Source organism: Mastacembelus armatus, chromosome 15 (assembly GCF_900324485.2).
Source record: "Mastacembelus armatus chromosome 15, fMasArm1.2, whole genome shotgun sequence".
Taxonomy (NCBI): Eukaryota; Metazoa; Chordata; class Actinopteri; order Synbranchiformes; family Mastacembelidae; genus Mastacembelus; species Mastacembelus armatus.
The window spans coordinates 13,924,501-13,939,829 of record NC_046647.1 but is presented as its reverse complement, the minus strand read 5'-3'; the positions used below and the strand labels follow the sequence as shown (position 1 = coordinate 13,939,829).

General features: G+C 38.5%; 1 protein-coding gene across 1 annotated transcript in view; it reads right to left on the bottom strand.

Annotated features, from left to right (window-relative positions):
* The window catches only part of grid1a (glutamate receptor, ionotropic, delta 1a), a 194,147-nt gene that overhangs the window by 13,872 nt on the left and 164,946 nt on the right, over positions 1–15,329 (bottom strand). The window contains exons 7-11 of the mRNA XM_026309551.1: positions 13,262–13,423; positions 12,273–12,392; positions 4,777–4,878; positions 3,123–3,320; positions 1,688–2,022 (exon numbers count right to left, since the gene is read on the bottom strand). Of these exons, the coding sequence (XP_026165336.1) occupies positions 1,688–2,022; positions 3,123–3,320; positions 4,777–4,878; positions 12,273–12,392; positions 13,262–13,423 (917 nt within the window). The remainder of the gene's footprint in view (positions 1–1,687; positions 2,023–3,122; positions 3,321–4,776; positions 4,879–12,272; positions 12,393–13,261; positions 13,424–15,329) is intronic.

The following is a 15,329-nucleotide window of genomic DNA, read 5'->3' as shown; positions in this document are numbered from 1 at the left end:
GATGATTTTCTGTAATTCCAGTATGTCATCATTACTTACTTCCCTCAAGGGATTTGTGAGTTGAAACCCATACACCCCAAAATACAATAAGCATTCTTTTACGTTCCGTTACACATCCCAATCCAGTTTTTTCACAGCATGGTACTGATTAATATTCATTTTTCATCCAGTCCTTTCATCTAATGCTTTCCTTGTTTTCTTTGACTAAAGGTGGTCTGTCATGTGAGCTTTGCTATCGTTACTTTTTCTCTGTCATACTCTTTTTTTTTTCTTTCTCCAAATATCCAAAAACAGCTTATAAGGTGCATGAAAGAAATTTCAGCACACATTCTAATTTTGTGGGATAAAGCCAGAGAAATGTCATCTCAAAGATTCAGGAGTGTGAAATGTAATGAAAACATATTTGTCTGAAAGTGTCACAGTCAACACAGCTGCGCCCTTAGGAGTGCTCAGAAAAAAGAAAAAAAATGAAGGCCTTGTCAGATGCATAGCACTCCGGCATCAGACATTTTTATTACATATGGCTTTGACTGATTTCTTAAGGTCATCAAATGTGAAATGTGCATCTTAAAATTTTACTGGATCCTACCCTACTGCAAAGGTTCACTGTGGTGCAATCTCTTTTAATCTTTGAAGTAAATTGATAAAACTCTCAAATCATAGGAAAAGGTTATTTTCATCAGTTCTCTTAAACAGTTTCTGATTATTCACAACCTCTACCTGACCTCCTTATAAAACAAAAAACGGGCAGTCTCTGTTTGAAAATGGCATTGAGGAAAGCCAGTGTGTCTGGGTGGATAGTTTAAACTGCATTGAACACACAACAAAACCCAACCCAAACAAAGTGTTGGCATATCATCATAAAATCAGTTTATTCTCTGACAAAGGCATATTAATGTAGATATCAGCCATCAGATTCAGATTTATATCAACGTGACCTATGTCATCGCTAGGGGAAAAAAAAAGCAATCAACTTGACTAAAACGGAAAGATAATATTGAAATGCCATGCAGAAACCAGAAGGTGAAAAAAGGAATCGCAAAGACATGGAATTTTGCTTTTCTCGAACTAAAATGGATGCTGGGTTAAAAAAAGGCTTTTGGGCAGTGCGCCAGACTTTGATAGATGGAGTTCAGGCTTTAACATCAGTTGCTGAAGTAGTCATTTATCCAAACTGGACATACCTGGATCTAGACCAGACCCAAAGATGGGATGGTTGCATTGACAAGGGCACCTTTAGAAATTGCTAGAGTGGGCATTGTGGTTCAAACGGACACACTACTGAATCAGCATTTGGTGTATTCTGACAATCTCATGTGTGTTTTAATTGATTGCTCTTATTTTATTTAATCTTCTCTTTAATCCCTTGAAGTAGTTTTCATTTTTTCCCCAATTCCCCTTTTGTTCTCTTTAGATTTAGTTTCCTCATCTGAGAACTGCATGACTGTTGCTGTGTGTTCAACAATGTGCCTTCATTAAGGCCAAGAGCAAACAGATTTTCATTCCACCGAACGTCACGCTAACTTATAAGAGTTGACACACCTTGAAATAGAGAAATGGTAAGTACTAAGACACTTTTCAGTTGAGTTGAATGAGAAAGTGTGTCCAAAGCTTTGAGTGGTAGTGTCTTTGTGAATTGTAAAGACTGTCCTTGAATGTAGTGATTGCCAGACTGAAACTACATTACCCACCTTGTTGCACAAAAGCACCATAGACAATCCAGATGGCACTCTGAAGTGAAGTGGAGACCGAAGGCGGCGGATGACCCCCCGTACTGTTCTGACAGCGCACTGCTTGGATGCGCCTGAGCAGGAAGATCATGATGCCGACCACGGGGATGGCTGCGGCGATGCAGGCCCACACCGCCAGGTCAAATGGTGCCAGTAAGGAAAAAATGTTGATCTTTTCCTCTGGCTTGCGCATCAGGATTCCCACTGAAAAGTCCAGGTAGCGCTTGCTGAAATCCACCACACTCTCACGCTCCGGAGTGATGGTGATGGCTGATATGGCCAAGTCAGCTCGCTGTGGATGAAGAGTTATATGTTCACATTTCTCTAACTTTATAACATTTCTTTGTGCAACAACAGAACAGTGTTTTAGACTTTTATGAGATGTCAGACATCTAATGGAGATATACATATCTGACCTCCAAGTATTGAAGACGCTTCATTTGGGGGAATATGTTGCATTAGCTCTCGTGTCTTGATCTTGCTCAGTTTTCAGTTTTCCAATGAGCTTCCATTGTACTTAAATATCATTTCTAATAAGATCTGTGCTTCTTTATCTTAGAAATCCATTGTTTTTCAATGAGCACAATACGACTGCTGTCTTTTTTAACATAACACCCCAAAGATAACGGAATTATGGGAAGAAAATGTTTTCTGCACGTGATTTTCCAATTAGAAGAAACTTATTCAGGTTTTGTAACATAATACTTCAAGAACTTCCATCAATCCACATTTTTATTTTAAAATACCCCTTTTCTCTCGATGCCGTATATCTAGAGCTTCCATCACTGTACATCACAACTCAGCTCTCTCAGATAAACAATAGTACAAAAATGACCTTATGGTTATGTTACCTTATGGTAATAAATCCTCTCAAATTCTCAACAGAAGGATGTAACCTTTATGAGGTAGGTACTATACCTTTCTCCAAGAATTGAAGTGTATAAAAAGATAAAATTTATTTTATGTAATGAAAAATGTGCCAATTTCTACCTCCTTAAAAGGGAGTTAAATTCTTATTATTACTATGACCTGTAATAATTGTCAGTTTCCCTCTAAAAAGCAGAACTCTAACCCGGTTAAATTAATCTGACATCTTCCACTGGCAGAAACTGATTAGCAGATAGAGGTTACTGCAACGTTTTACTGGTATTTTCCACTTACTGAGCCTAATAAGTGGGCTTTCATTTCAAAACAGGACAAGGTGGCATAATTCCCAAAACAAAGATTTGGACTGGACATTTATTCATTCATTCATTCATACACCGTTTAGCTGGTGGCGGATAGAGCCAATCCCATCTGATACTGGGCAAAAAGGTGGGATACACCCTTCACAGATCACCAGTCTAACACAGGGCTGGACATTTGCTGGCTGAATAAAAAGAAAGCACCAACCTTGCCAATGAGTTCTCCAATCATCCCATTCCAGGATCCATTAGGGAGTGCTGAGCCATACTTCCCATCTCCCACTTGGTAGATGTCATACTTAAAGCCCAGGACCTTAGCAAGGGCATCCAAGACGTCAATCGAGAAACCTTTGTATCTCTTGGGTTGGCCCAGGATGTTTTCTGCCACCATCACAAAAGGTTCTTCCTGTATGAATAAATATCACATCATGGGTTAAAGGAGTTTTATGGAAATACGTCACTAACATATAATACCGGGAACTGTAAATCTGTGTGGATTTTGTCTCAAGGCTAAGATTGATCCCTCAAACATAAGGAAAAGAGCACAGTATGTGCACATTTAATCACAGGCATGTCATTTATCAAGATAAACCATAATCTCCTCTGGACCCGTTCAGCGATCGAGGCGAGGACACATTCAGTCATCTTAAAAACTTTGGGGTGACACCTTTATGAAGAGCTTTGAAGGTGATCTAAGCTAAACTCCATCTTAATAAAATTGTTTCCGCAGCAACTGTTGACCTGTAACACAGAGCGCCATGGCAACTGCTATGGTTCATCAACGTGGAAATTGCCATTTAAAATTTATTGCATCCAACGATAGTTTTTCTTTAAGGGTTGAAAGTGCAGTTCAGAAGTAAATTGGTGAAGGAGAAATAAAGAGAGCTGAAGAGGACAAGAGGAGAGGGACAGGGAGAGGAGACAGGGGTGTTCAAGTGGGCAGTGGAAAATTACTTGATTAAGTGCCAATGCCATGGGAGAGCTGAGAAGAACTTATGTGAATAAATATGCTACAGGTAAATCATCTGTGAAGAAGAGGAAAAACTGACATAGGGGGAGGAGCAGCACAAGATGGAGAGGAGGATGAAAGAGACTTTGCTGCTTCAATGTGGAGTTGATTTTTAATAGCCTTCTGATACCCAGGAGAGGATTCACAGGAGAAGACAACTTTTTTCAAGAGAGAAAATGGAGGCAAGTGTGGCCACATGGTGTTAAGTAGATTATAGGAGGTGTAATTCTTTAAGATCTTATTTTTCACTTGTTCTCCATCCACTTGTGATGAGAGCTCATTGACCCAAGTAGAGCCTATAATTGTATCTTTCCTGGAGCGTTTGTACAGTATAATACTGTAAATTATTCAATAACAGTAAGAAATGTAGTTACCTTCACTACTAAGAGGCACAATTACACGATCACCATAACTTTTACATTGAATAATATTTCACTTTAGAAGCTTTCTTTCCCCTGCTGTGCTTGTTTTTATATGTTGACATCCTGTTGCTGTTTGTCCACTTATTATGCACATTGTTTTATTGTGAATCAGCTGTAGGAAAAAAAAACAGCATAAAAACTAATAGCTTAACATTCGGAAAGCAAGGCAACTTCTTATTACTACCACGAAACCACAATAAAAATGAATTTATGAGTTAAAACTATTTTACTGTTAAAACGAGGATTCACACTATTATGCTTGACCAAGTGTTTCCAAGAACTATTGTTTTATTGTGGGTGTAAAGAACCTAAACCTGGACTAAAATGTGTTTGCCTCAATAGTGTGGTATTTGTTTTTTTTTGACTCAGATATTTGCCTACTCAGGTCAAGTGTTAAATGTTAATAGATTCAGAGTACTCCCACAACTTACCAGTAATGTTACAATCTTTAGCGTTACTCCCTGCATGCCGCTCTCTATTCGATTCTCCTTCAGGCTACCATTCAAACCACGAATAGCGTCCCAAGATGCCAGCTAATAAGAAGAAGAAAAAAAAAATAAATCAGACAGGTGACAAAGGTAAAAAAAGAAAAAAAAGGAAAAGCAGTTCAAGTGCAGTTCTCTGAGAAGCATACATGTCAAACAGCTCATTAAAAAATCTATCACCAACTGAATTCCAGAAGGAATACTGTGCAGAAGAAAAACAAAGTGAATGAGCTGCATGTGAAGTAATCACCCTGACATTCTGTGACTCAATACATGGCACAAACTATCCCTCATCTTTTATGATGCTCATTCCACGCTGTTGACGTTTTGAGCCATGTCTCATGTTGTGAAGCTAAATTCTTAATCAGGGCTGCTATGTGAACAAGGATTCTCAAGGATCTGACACGTCATTTGGAGTGGTCTTTGAGATTTGAGCTGACAGGACAAGAATGGTGGCCCAAGGCCAAACAACATGCCTTTCTGGCCACAGAACAACCAAGTCTCTAGAACACCTGTCCTTTATGCAGGTAGCAGACTCCAAATACCCTTTCTACAAAACGCACTGTATGCCACAAAACAGAGAAACATTAAAAAGCAGTATGCTTTTAAAGGTATGCAAAATGCATTCTATAGCTATAGATGTTATGGTAATTATGTTATGGTAATTATAGTATTTTTTGTCTTTGATTTAGCTTTTCATTTAGGATAATTATGGTTTGATAAAGAAGGTATATTGCAGCAACATTCTGTTACATGCTTGTTATTTACATGAAGCACTGATTCTGAATATAACTGCTGCCAAACTGTTGCAGCACTCAGAAACAGTTTTGACTAGTTTTGGCACAATTACATCCTGCTGAATCTTAATAGGCAGCTTATATAAGTAATTTTCATCAAAATGCTGAAGGACTGTTGGGTTTTAAGAACATGCCTCTGAACATTTCATTCAATATTGAGCAGAAAGAGGTACCGGAGATCAAAACTGTGAACAGAGGTAGATATTTTTAAGCTTCAAGATTTCATCAGAAGTCATGCACTTAACTTTGAACTGCTTCATCAAATATTGAGGATCCTTTTCTTTTTTACTTGACTGGACATACTCAGTTTAATTTGGTCATGGAAATACCAGAAACAGAATCACATTGTTGCTTTATAAACAGAATTTTGTATTCTTGTGATCTTCCATCTGTTACTGTAGCAGTTGAGAATGATGACAAAAACAAAATGAAAAAACATTGCTGTCACTGACACTATTTGCAAAGGCAGACTTGAAATCTCAAATGATTGTACAATCAGGAGAAGACAACAGTTACTACAGGCACAAAAAAGCAACTGGAAATGTGAATAAAAAGAGGCATGTGAGGTAATGAAAGAAGCTTTTAAAAACTTCAGAAGAATATTTTATTATCTGTTAAATCTTTTGTTCTTCATAAACCATTTGAAGAGCATTTGATCTTCCTAATACTCAGGCTTAACAAATTACACTGCATTGCTATGTATAGCTTCACTGCAAACTGATACTGAATCATGTTTATAACCCACCAGCTTGTGTGGGTGTACATAAACATCTATGCAGGATGTCACACATGAAATGTGCCTAAGAGTCTTTATCTAAGTGCTGTGTGCATGCCAATGATATGGAGATCAGGTGTTCATAGAGCTGTTCATTGTCAGTGCATTTATATGTCTTTCTGTACACCAGAGCTAAGCTGTTGCTGCACTGCACTTGCTCAGAAAAATGTGAAACAGGATTGCTGTGACAGTAAATATTGAGCCATATGTGGATAATAAGTACAATTTCATAGGCAACCACTGCACAACCTAATTATAATAGCTTGTCTACTTGTTCGTCTGCGTATTTGGATATATGTGACTGAGTCCACTCTGTGTTTGTGTGTGTAGAGGCAAAATGTCAGTCTCTGTTGCCTGCTTCACAGGGGGCTATTTTCTCCTTGAGCAGCTACGTCTTCGGTGAAAAACACTGAGCAATCTCTGCTCTGTAAACTGAAGAACACTAAAGAGGAACACTTCTACTTCACAGAGCTTTGCACACCAACATGCCACTGGGAAGGTCACAAACAGTACATACATACGGCAAAGTCACCTGCATAGGAACGAATAACACTTGACTGGACACACGGTGGCTTTACTAACTTTGAAAATCCTTGTGGTTGAATAAATGCTTTATTCTTAAATTCAATCACATCATACAGTTACAGTATCTTCCTGTGAAAAATAAGAAAAACATATAGTTTGAGATTTTCATGGACATGATGGTGAACTAGGATGTAATTTCATTTGCAGATTTAAGATAGCCTTCCTATAAGTATTCATAACAATCAGTCACTAAGAGGGTTCCTTCTGTGAGATCAACACATCCAGTTGTTTCCCTTGAAATCTCTAGCAAATTAGAAAATATTGTGCTAATGCGATTTTGCACTATCCCTTTAAAAAAGTCACAATAACAGGAGTGCTATTAAACCAACGGTTATGAGGCTCAATACCTTTAAATAATTATCTCTAATGGGTCTGGGTAAATGTCAATGAGTATTTGAAAATGACAAAAGGGATAGAAGTCAAATAGCCATAGATTCATAGTGTCACTGCTCTCTCAATTACACTGTCTCCAAAAAATCTCATAGAAAGCACTTTCCTTTCATGGAGCCCTTTCAACTGCATCATTATAGATGTGGAACTATAGTTTGAGCTAGTTGCAGCTCTTCTGCTTTTCATGTCCTTTGCTAGTTTAGTCTGCAAGGTGCTTACATATTGACAAGCCCATCATGTTATAGAGCTTCTTATTGAATGCCACTTTGTCTGCTACTCCAGCTAGATTGACAAGACTGTACTGTATGTTGAACATACATGTCACAGGCTAATTGCTTGTTTTATTTATGATTGGGTCTTGTGTCAAGTGAGTCACCACATGTGTGGCTGACTCCATTATTCTTACTACCCATCAATTAACTACCATTTATTGCATCAGGGGTTGGGGAAGAGCAAGTACTGAATACATGTCCTTAATAAATATGCATGTGGGCGTCCATGTGATGATACTGTGTCTGTACAACTGCATCCATGGTCTTTTATTATCATATATTATGTTACACCTCATGTTCTCCATCTCTGCAGAAAAACCTGAATGGTGCAGTTGTTATCTCTAATCATCAGGAACACAGAGAAAAATAAGCAGTACTTGAATTAATCAACCAGGGAGACATCTGATCTGTCCTGATATACTAGAGATGAGCTGGTCAGACATGGAGCCAGTCTAACACTCTAACCTCTAATAAGCAACATGAGGTACAATTCACTTTGCACCACTATGTTAGAGTAAAAAGAAATGAGAAAAGAAGGAAATGAAACATTAAAGATGAAGTGAGTTCTTTCCTCTATTGAAATAATTCCGAAAATGCAATAAAACCACCATGAAATTAAAAGCACTTGGTGAACACATTTATTTCAGTTTTTTCTTTACTCCTGCATGTATTTAATATATGTGCTCAATATATCTTGCTTTTAAACACAATGTGTTACCTCAGAAAGGACTAGACACAATCCAACCACTGATACAGATGTATCAGTGGTTGGATCAGTGCAGTATATAAGCAGGCAGAGTTATCCTCTATCCTCTCCTCTGTTTCAGTATAAGTTATGTTGCACTGCACGTAAGAACTGAAGAAAGAAAGAGATCTGTAGGTTCATTGCATACTGTGGAAGCTTCAAAAATATTGTTGCACAGTCTAAAAGTGAATGTACAACTCTGAACCTGCCATTATAAAGTAAATTACTTATTCTGTTTTCAACTTGTATCCTTTTTTGGACTGAAACTTATTTTTCGCTTCACCTTGTGAAGTGAGAGCAACAGGGAGCAGGTACTGAAGCTCATGATGTGCATTTAAATAAATTCTGGCTATAGGCTTGGTAATGTTCGTTCAGTTGTGTTTTTATGATGGGCTGGAGCACATGAGAAAATAAAGTAAGGGATGTGGAGAAATATCATTTACATTTCATCCAATTATTTGAGATTCTCAGGAGAATCTCCTTTTGCCAGTGTGGCAGCAGGAATAGCCATTAGTGGGTACTACAAGTTTATGTTTTCTTTCTTAATGCAGACTCAGAAAAAGGCAATTTGTGCATAGTGATAGTTCATCATGCTACATTATTACTGTTATACAAAATTCTATGTTGCAACACAGAATGACTACAAGGAGCTCATGTGACTACAACTTGCACTTATGAATGCATTAGTTATCACTGGTTGAAGGGGGTAAGAAAACTGTCAGATCAGAGCAGATTGCAACCAAGTATCAGTAGACTTGGCTGTGTTTTGGTACCAGAAGACCAAATGTGAGCCTGGAACTGGCTTCCAGATTTGGCAAGGTTCTAGGGGTATGAACTTGGTCTGATTTTGGGTATGAACCAGCTTCTGTACAGTTAGCAGCACTTGGAATAGCTTTGAGCCAATGTTGGAAACCAGAATTGGGCTTACTCTGCTTCTGGTGTGCTTTATTAGATTTAAGGTCTTTAAATCAGGCTGGGATCTGGTGACCAGATGCGCCTGATTTAGGCTGCCAATGATAAAGCCATTTTCACTACATAGGAGGAAAGAGAATGCATGCATGAATGCACACAATGAGCATCAAAAATCTCAAGCTCAATTTAGAACACTCTATTTACATGGCACTGTTGAACACTGAACCAGCATTACTGTAAAATTTTTTATAACTTGACGTTATTTTTCACATGCACTTTGTGACCAGAGGACTAAAAATTTTAGGACTACACACTGTGCACAATATCAAGCAGACATACAGTACAAGCATTAGAGTAATACAGTTTTGTTTGCTATAAAATAGTACAAATGTTATTACAAATGTGATGAAGAATGCAATAATGCCATTGCGGGACACATTGGAGAGCTAACTGCTGCACGATGCATGCAAGATGCTTTGCTAGGAGGAACAATTCCATTCAAATAAACTGACTTCTCTCTATGAAGAGCTTCGTGTAAGCTGGAAGTCATTAGCAATATCTGCTTAGAGACGAGCTGACATCAATAAGAACCAACGGGGAAACCAAAACAACATCAACAGCATCGATCACTCTGCAGCAGCACTGGTTAGTGGAGAAAACTCACAGTAGCCAGATCCAGGAAATAGTATTTCAGTCTTCATTACAGTTTCTAAGTAGAAAGATGCCTCATCTAAGAGCCATCAGGCTGGGGAGAAAATGGAGCAAATGCAGATAAACGATGATGGAGAGGGAGAAAACCCAAGCTTTATAAATGAGGAGAAAGGGTTAGGGGAAAAGAGAAGTGAGCATAAAAGAGAGGATGGTTGATGTGATGAGAGGAAAAGAGAAGGGGACAAAATGAGGATGGCTCTGGAGTGGATGTGGGTCAGGGGGTGGTGCACGACACAGCCACTGTGTAACACCATTCAAAAACATATAGGAGCAAGATGTTGTTTGGGAAACCAAGTAGCACACCAGTTTTATCCAACAAGAAGGAAAGAGTATTCTAAAAGTATAGACTGTATAAGCATCATATCATAGAGGACTAGAGAGGAACGGTACATGAATTTATGTCTTTCTCCCAGTTAATGGTTCTGCCAAGTAGTGAGCCGACACAGATAGACATGCCAGGTAATGAACAACAGCACTGAATGCATTTGGCATCCCATTATCTGGCCTTGCTGTCCCTTCTGCTTCTAATGATTTTGCTATACAAGCGCCCACATGTTAGTGTGCTCCCTGGCCTCTGTTCTGTTTGCCTGGCTGCATGCTCTTTGTGTCTGAGATCCAAAACTGTGTGCACAATACATGTTTGTGTTTAAATGTACTTTGGAGATCCACTGTTTTTTGTGTCATACTGTGTTTATATGTGTGACTGATGGTGGGCTTCAATGTGCATGGCACCTGATATGGTACAGTTGTATGTTCCTGTGAGTAAACACATGGCACTATGTGTAGTGCATCTCCTTCAATCTAATGCTAATGGCCACATTATGATGAATTGGCTTCATGACTTCAGTTTAACTGAGTGGTGATTAAATCTTCATTACTGCTTCTGGTCAGTCCTTCTCTACATAGATTGCCAAGAAACTCAATTTCTCTTCATTTTGACAAAAGTCCCTGACTGAATCAGGGCATCCACGGTGACAAACAAATTACAGCTAAGAGTGTACAAATAATGTACTAAATCTCACTTCATCGCTGCAACACTGAAAAAATTGACAAGCTTCTCAGCAAAGAAGTGACAGACAGCTCAAATAACTGGCTTATTATAAACAAAAGATGAAAATGTCTATGCTCAACACATAACCACAGATGAAACACATAATGTATACGTGGTCCTAAAACAAATCCTGACAAAAAAACTCAACATATTTTTGTGTGCTGTCAGTAGCAAGAAGCACATTGATCTATCTTAACTCAGTTTCAGGTGGCATAAGCCAAGATGGTTGGTATGGTGACATGGAAGATTACAGAGAAAGAACTGATTAATACAGGAACTCCAGTAGAGGGCACCCTAATACCTGACACCTCAGTGACAAATGTTAAGCCCTAGGATCACAGCTTTAAGGGATCAGAGTACAGATGATTTTCTGTCTTACACGTAAGTGAACTGCACTCACCTGACACCCAAGAAAAACAAAACAAAACCAAACCAAACCAAACCAGTGGTCTATGAAAAACAAGGACATGCAAAAAGCAGACAGCTGGAAGCATTCTACAAAGTATTTGTTTTACTGGGCACGCCACAGGAGCACTATCAGGGTTTCTAATAGTGGTGCTCAAGTTGGATCCTCAAGAACAGGTGTCCTGCAGGACTGTTGTACCACTGGTAATAAACAACCCACACCTGGTATGTACAGTACATAGCTGACAACAGGTCTGCATAATTCAGCATTAGAAAAGAACAAAATCCTGCAGGACACCAGTTCTTGAGGGCTCGAATTGGGTAATTTACACAGTAAGTGGTCAGATTGAGACAAATCTAAGAAAAGCGGTTTCATCAGCAGTTTCACAGTACCTGCTGTTTCCTCAAGCCCTACAGAATGTACAGTTATGCAAGAACATGCAAAATTGCAATTAAAAAGCTTCTATAGAGGACTATAGAGACAGTCTAATTGAGTGGCCTGTGATCTAAAGCATACAAGGGATAACTATGACACAGCATAGTCACTTTACTTTGTGAAATGGGAAATGTGGGGCACCCTGCTCCAGTTACAAGTAGCAGCTACATGGTTATTTCTTTCATGCTGGAAAGAAAAAAAAAAATAGACCACTGTCTCTGAGCTAAGCTAAGCTCAAAAACCAAAAGTATGTGCACATAAAACATCAAATTTAATACAAGCTATTCGCCACACCATAACATCGGGCTTACAACATCAAAAAATATTATCAACAACAAAATATATCTAAAATATTAAACTCACCCGTTTGACATCTTTCCCAAAAGTCTCACTGTAGCTGGTTCCAAGTATCTCAAACTGCACATGAGAATTAGAGCCTTCAGCGCGGAAGTCCATCAGTCCTGTCAGCCCACTGATCCGGCCCTGTAGCCACAACAACAGAAAATAGTGTGAAAATGTCACAACAGAACAGAGCAGGGGTGTTGGCGTTTTATTTTATTTCTGTTTTTGTTCTGCAGGTGTGGAAAAGAAAAAAAAAAGCCTCCAGGGTTTAATTAGTACCTAAAATAATAAGTATTAATTAGTACATTGTATAACCTCCTTTGATGTGTTATATTTTTCATGACAGTTTAGTGAAAATAAATGTTTGCGTTGCTTTAATTACCTTTCTTATGTCTGTCTGTATGTAGCACCATACCATATGTATAGAAAGAAATGAAAACTAATAAAACTGAGCTGTCACATTTTCTGAACTGTGAGATTTAACATTATTACAGATAAGCAGTGCTTTGTTGCCGAGGTAAAATATCTGTGCATTTTTGAAAGAATAATCTCAAATGGGAATAAAATCAATTTAAGTTAGTTTACAGTTCGGTTTGAGTGACACCACCAAAATTCTGGAGAGAGCACTTGTGCTTTGTTATTTCTCAGTGACCTGCTTGGACATGTTATGTCACATCTGAGAGTAAACCAGTGTGACTCTCTGCAGCAATGAAAAATTCTATTATCAGATCGAAATGGATGAAACTAAGCCATTCTCTAGTGTATGCAGCCTTATTTCAGTGACAAAAGTGTTACACAAGCATCAAAGCTCAGAATCTGCTCCTACTGGAGATCATATTTAAAAATCAGCTGAAAAAACCCAGACTGTATTAAAGAAAAATGAATGGGAATCTGATAAGTCTCAGGGTTCACTCAATTTCTTATAAAATGGCACGCCGCCACAAACAAACAAACAAACAAAAAAACAAAAACAAACAAACAAAAAAAAAAACCAACTAAAACTCAAATACCTTTTGGATAGTGTCTAGCATGGACCAGCCTCCATTCCATGGTTTGGTGGACTTCCTCATACAGTTAAGGCTGGCCATGCTGTGCCATTTTCTGTCCTCCAGTTTCCTGTAGAAGGCGTTGGCCAACATCAAAACACTATCATACAGGTAGAGATTGGACACCTGTTAGGGAAAAAGGCAAGGATTTTCAATCAATGCATTCTTGGATTTTGCTGTCAAGATTGAATTGTGCAACACATAACAGCACACAAACTGGATACCAAAAAAATAAATAGCTAAAAAAAATATTATTTTTAGGGCCCCCAGATATATCACACAGCTCTATAGTGAAACTGTGTGGATGATGCAGCAAAAAAGAAAAAAAAAAACTGTTGTCTTTCAGTCTGGTTGGATGGTTGAAAAGGAAATTTTTTTCTGTGGGTAATAAAAGCTTGTTTTCTTGCTTTCTGCCTTGAAATGCATTGGGAATTTTTCATTTACTTGACTGTGTCACAGCTGCCTTTTGGTGGTGAGATGAAGATCCAGTTGTGTTCTTTATTACAATGCTGAAGAATGACAGTGCATCAGCAGCATCTTCACTACCAATGTCCACATTTGCACTTTGTAGTGAAGCACTGAGGCTGATTTGCTGAACAATCTACCTGCAGTTGGTGAAACAATATGCAACGTACCACGCTATAATGACAAAGTACAATGGGCTGATCTGAAATCAAGAGTGTGGCAAAACAGAAATTATTTCAGCTTGATTCTCCATCTAATGCATTTCAGAGCTGCCATCAGCTCAGCTGTCTGCCTGTCAGGACTCATGGCCTGCCTTGGTGTGACAGCAGATTTGATAGGTCCTCTGGCTCAAGCACGTCAAATCCTCCCACTGTAGAAGATCCATGGAAACAATACTATAATAGCTGCAATGGCGGGCATTCACTTGGTGACATGTTTAGGCTTCACTCCAAGTCTTTCAGTGGCAAGACATCATTCAAGTTCAGTTGTCTCAAGGTCATTCAGAGTTTAAATTCAGGTGAAATGCAATTCAGTATCTCTGGAGGTCTGAGATTGTACTAATTCCTCGCCACAGCTGAGGGACTGGTACAGGAAATAACCATAATCTCCTCAGTGTTTAACTCTTCTGATGAATGCTTGAACTGCGATTAACCAATATTTAACCCTCTTTCATATGAATTATTGAGAACTAGTTGGTGCACACACCACATGGTTTTGCCATCTGTCTGGAGTATGGGTAAAAATGTGAAATGTGAAATTTTCAGCAGAGTTAGAGGGAACATATCCACTGCAGTCCAGATGGACTGAGCAAAAGACATGTCCAAGAGGTGTAAGCAGGCAATCTTAAATTTCAGTACAAAATAATAAGTGGCAGAGTAAGTAATGTGCCTATGAAAACCCACACAGGGTATTAGAGAGATAACAAACCTGTGATGGAACTGAAGGGCATTTCATCTGTATTGACACTCACTGTCATTTACATTAGGTTGGGTTCCTGGACGACAAATCCTTAATGCAAATCATAAACGGTATAATCTTTTTTAGAGCAGTCAGTACTTTCCATTAGAGAAGACGTTGTTAACCTGCAGGTATCTCAGCAGTTTCTTAATAAATATATATTGGTTCAGGTTATTTACAGTTTAGGTATATTAACTGTTTGATATGCTCTAAAAAAAGCTTTTATTTACTTTAAAATAATATTTTACACTGCTCCACCACTTATTCCCCAGTCACTTTGAGCTGCAGTCATTTATATTCATGGACTTTCATGTGCCTCATAATTACTTTATCTAGGGACTTTAATCTATATTCAGTTGCACACATAATCAGCTAATATTTGCCTTCGCATGGCACTTGGCAGATGCTTGTCTACATCATGACTGAATGCATATCATGCTATCTTATGCTGTAATGTCATGACGGAAAATATGGGAAAAAAAACATGATCAAGCAGGAATCATGCATACAGTGCTCCATACACTGTATACAGCATGAAAAAGGACCACACCAAACTTGTTTTATAGTTCTGTCTCTCTGGCTGATAACAAGTGCCTCTCTCTCCTCTTGG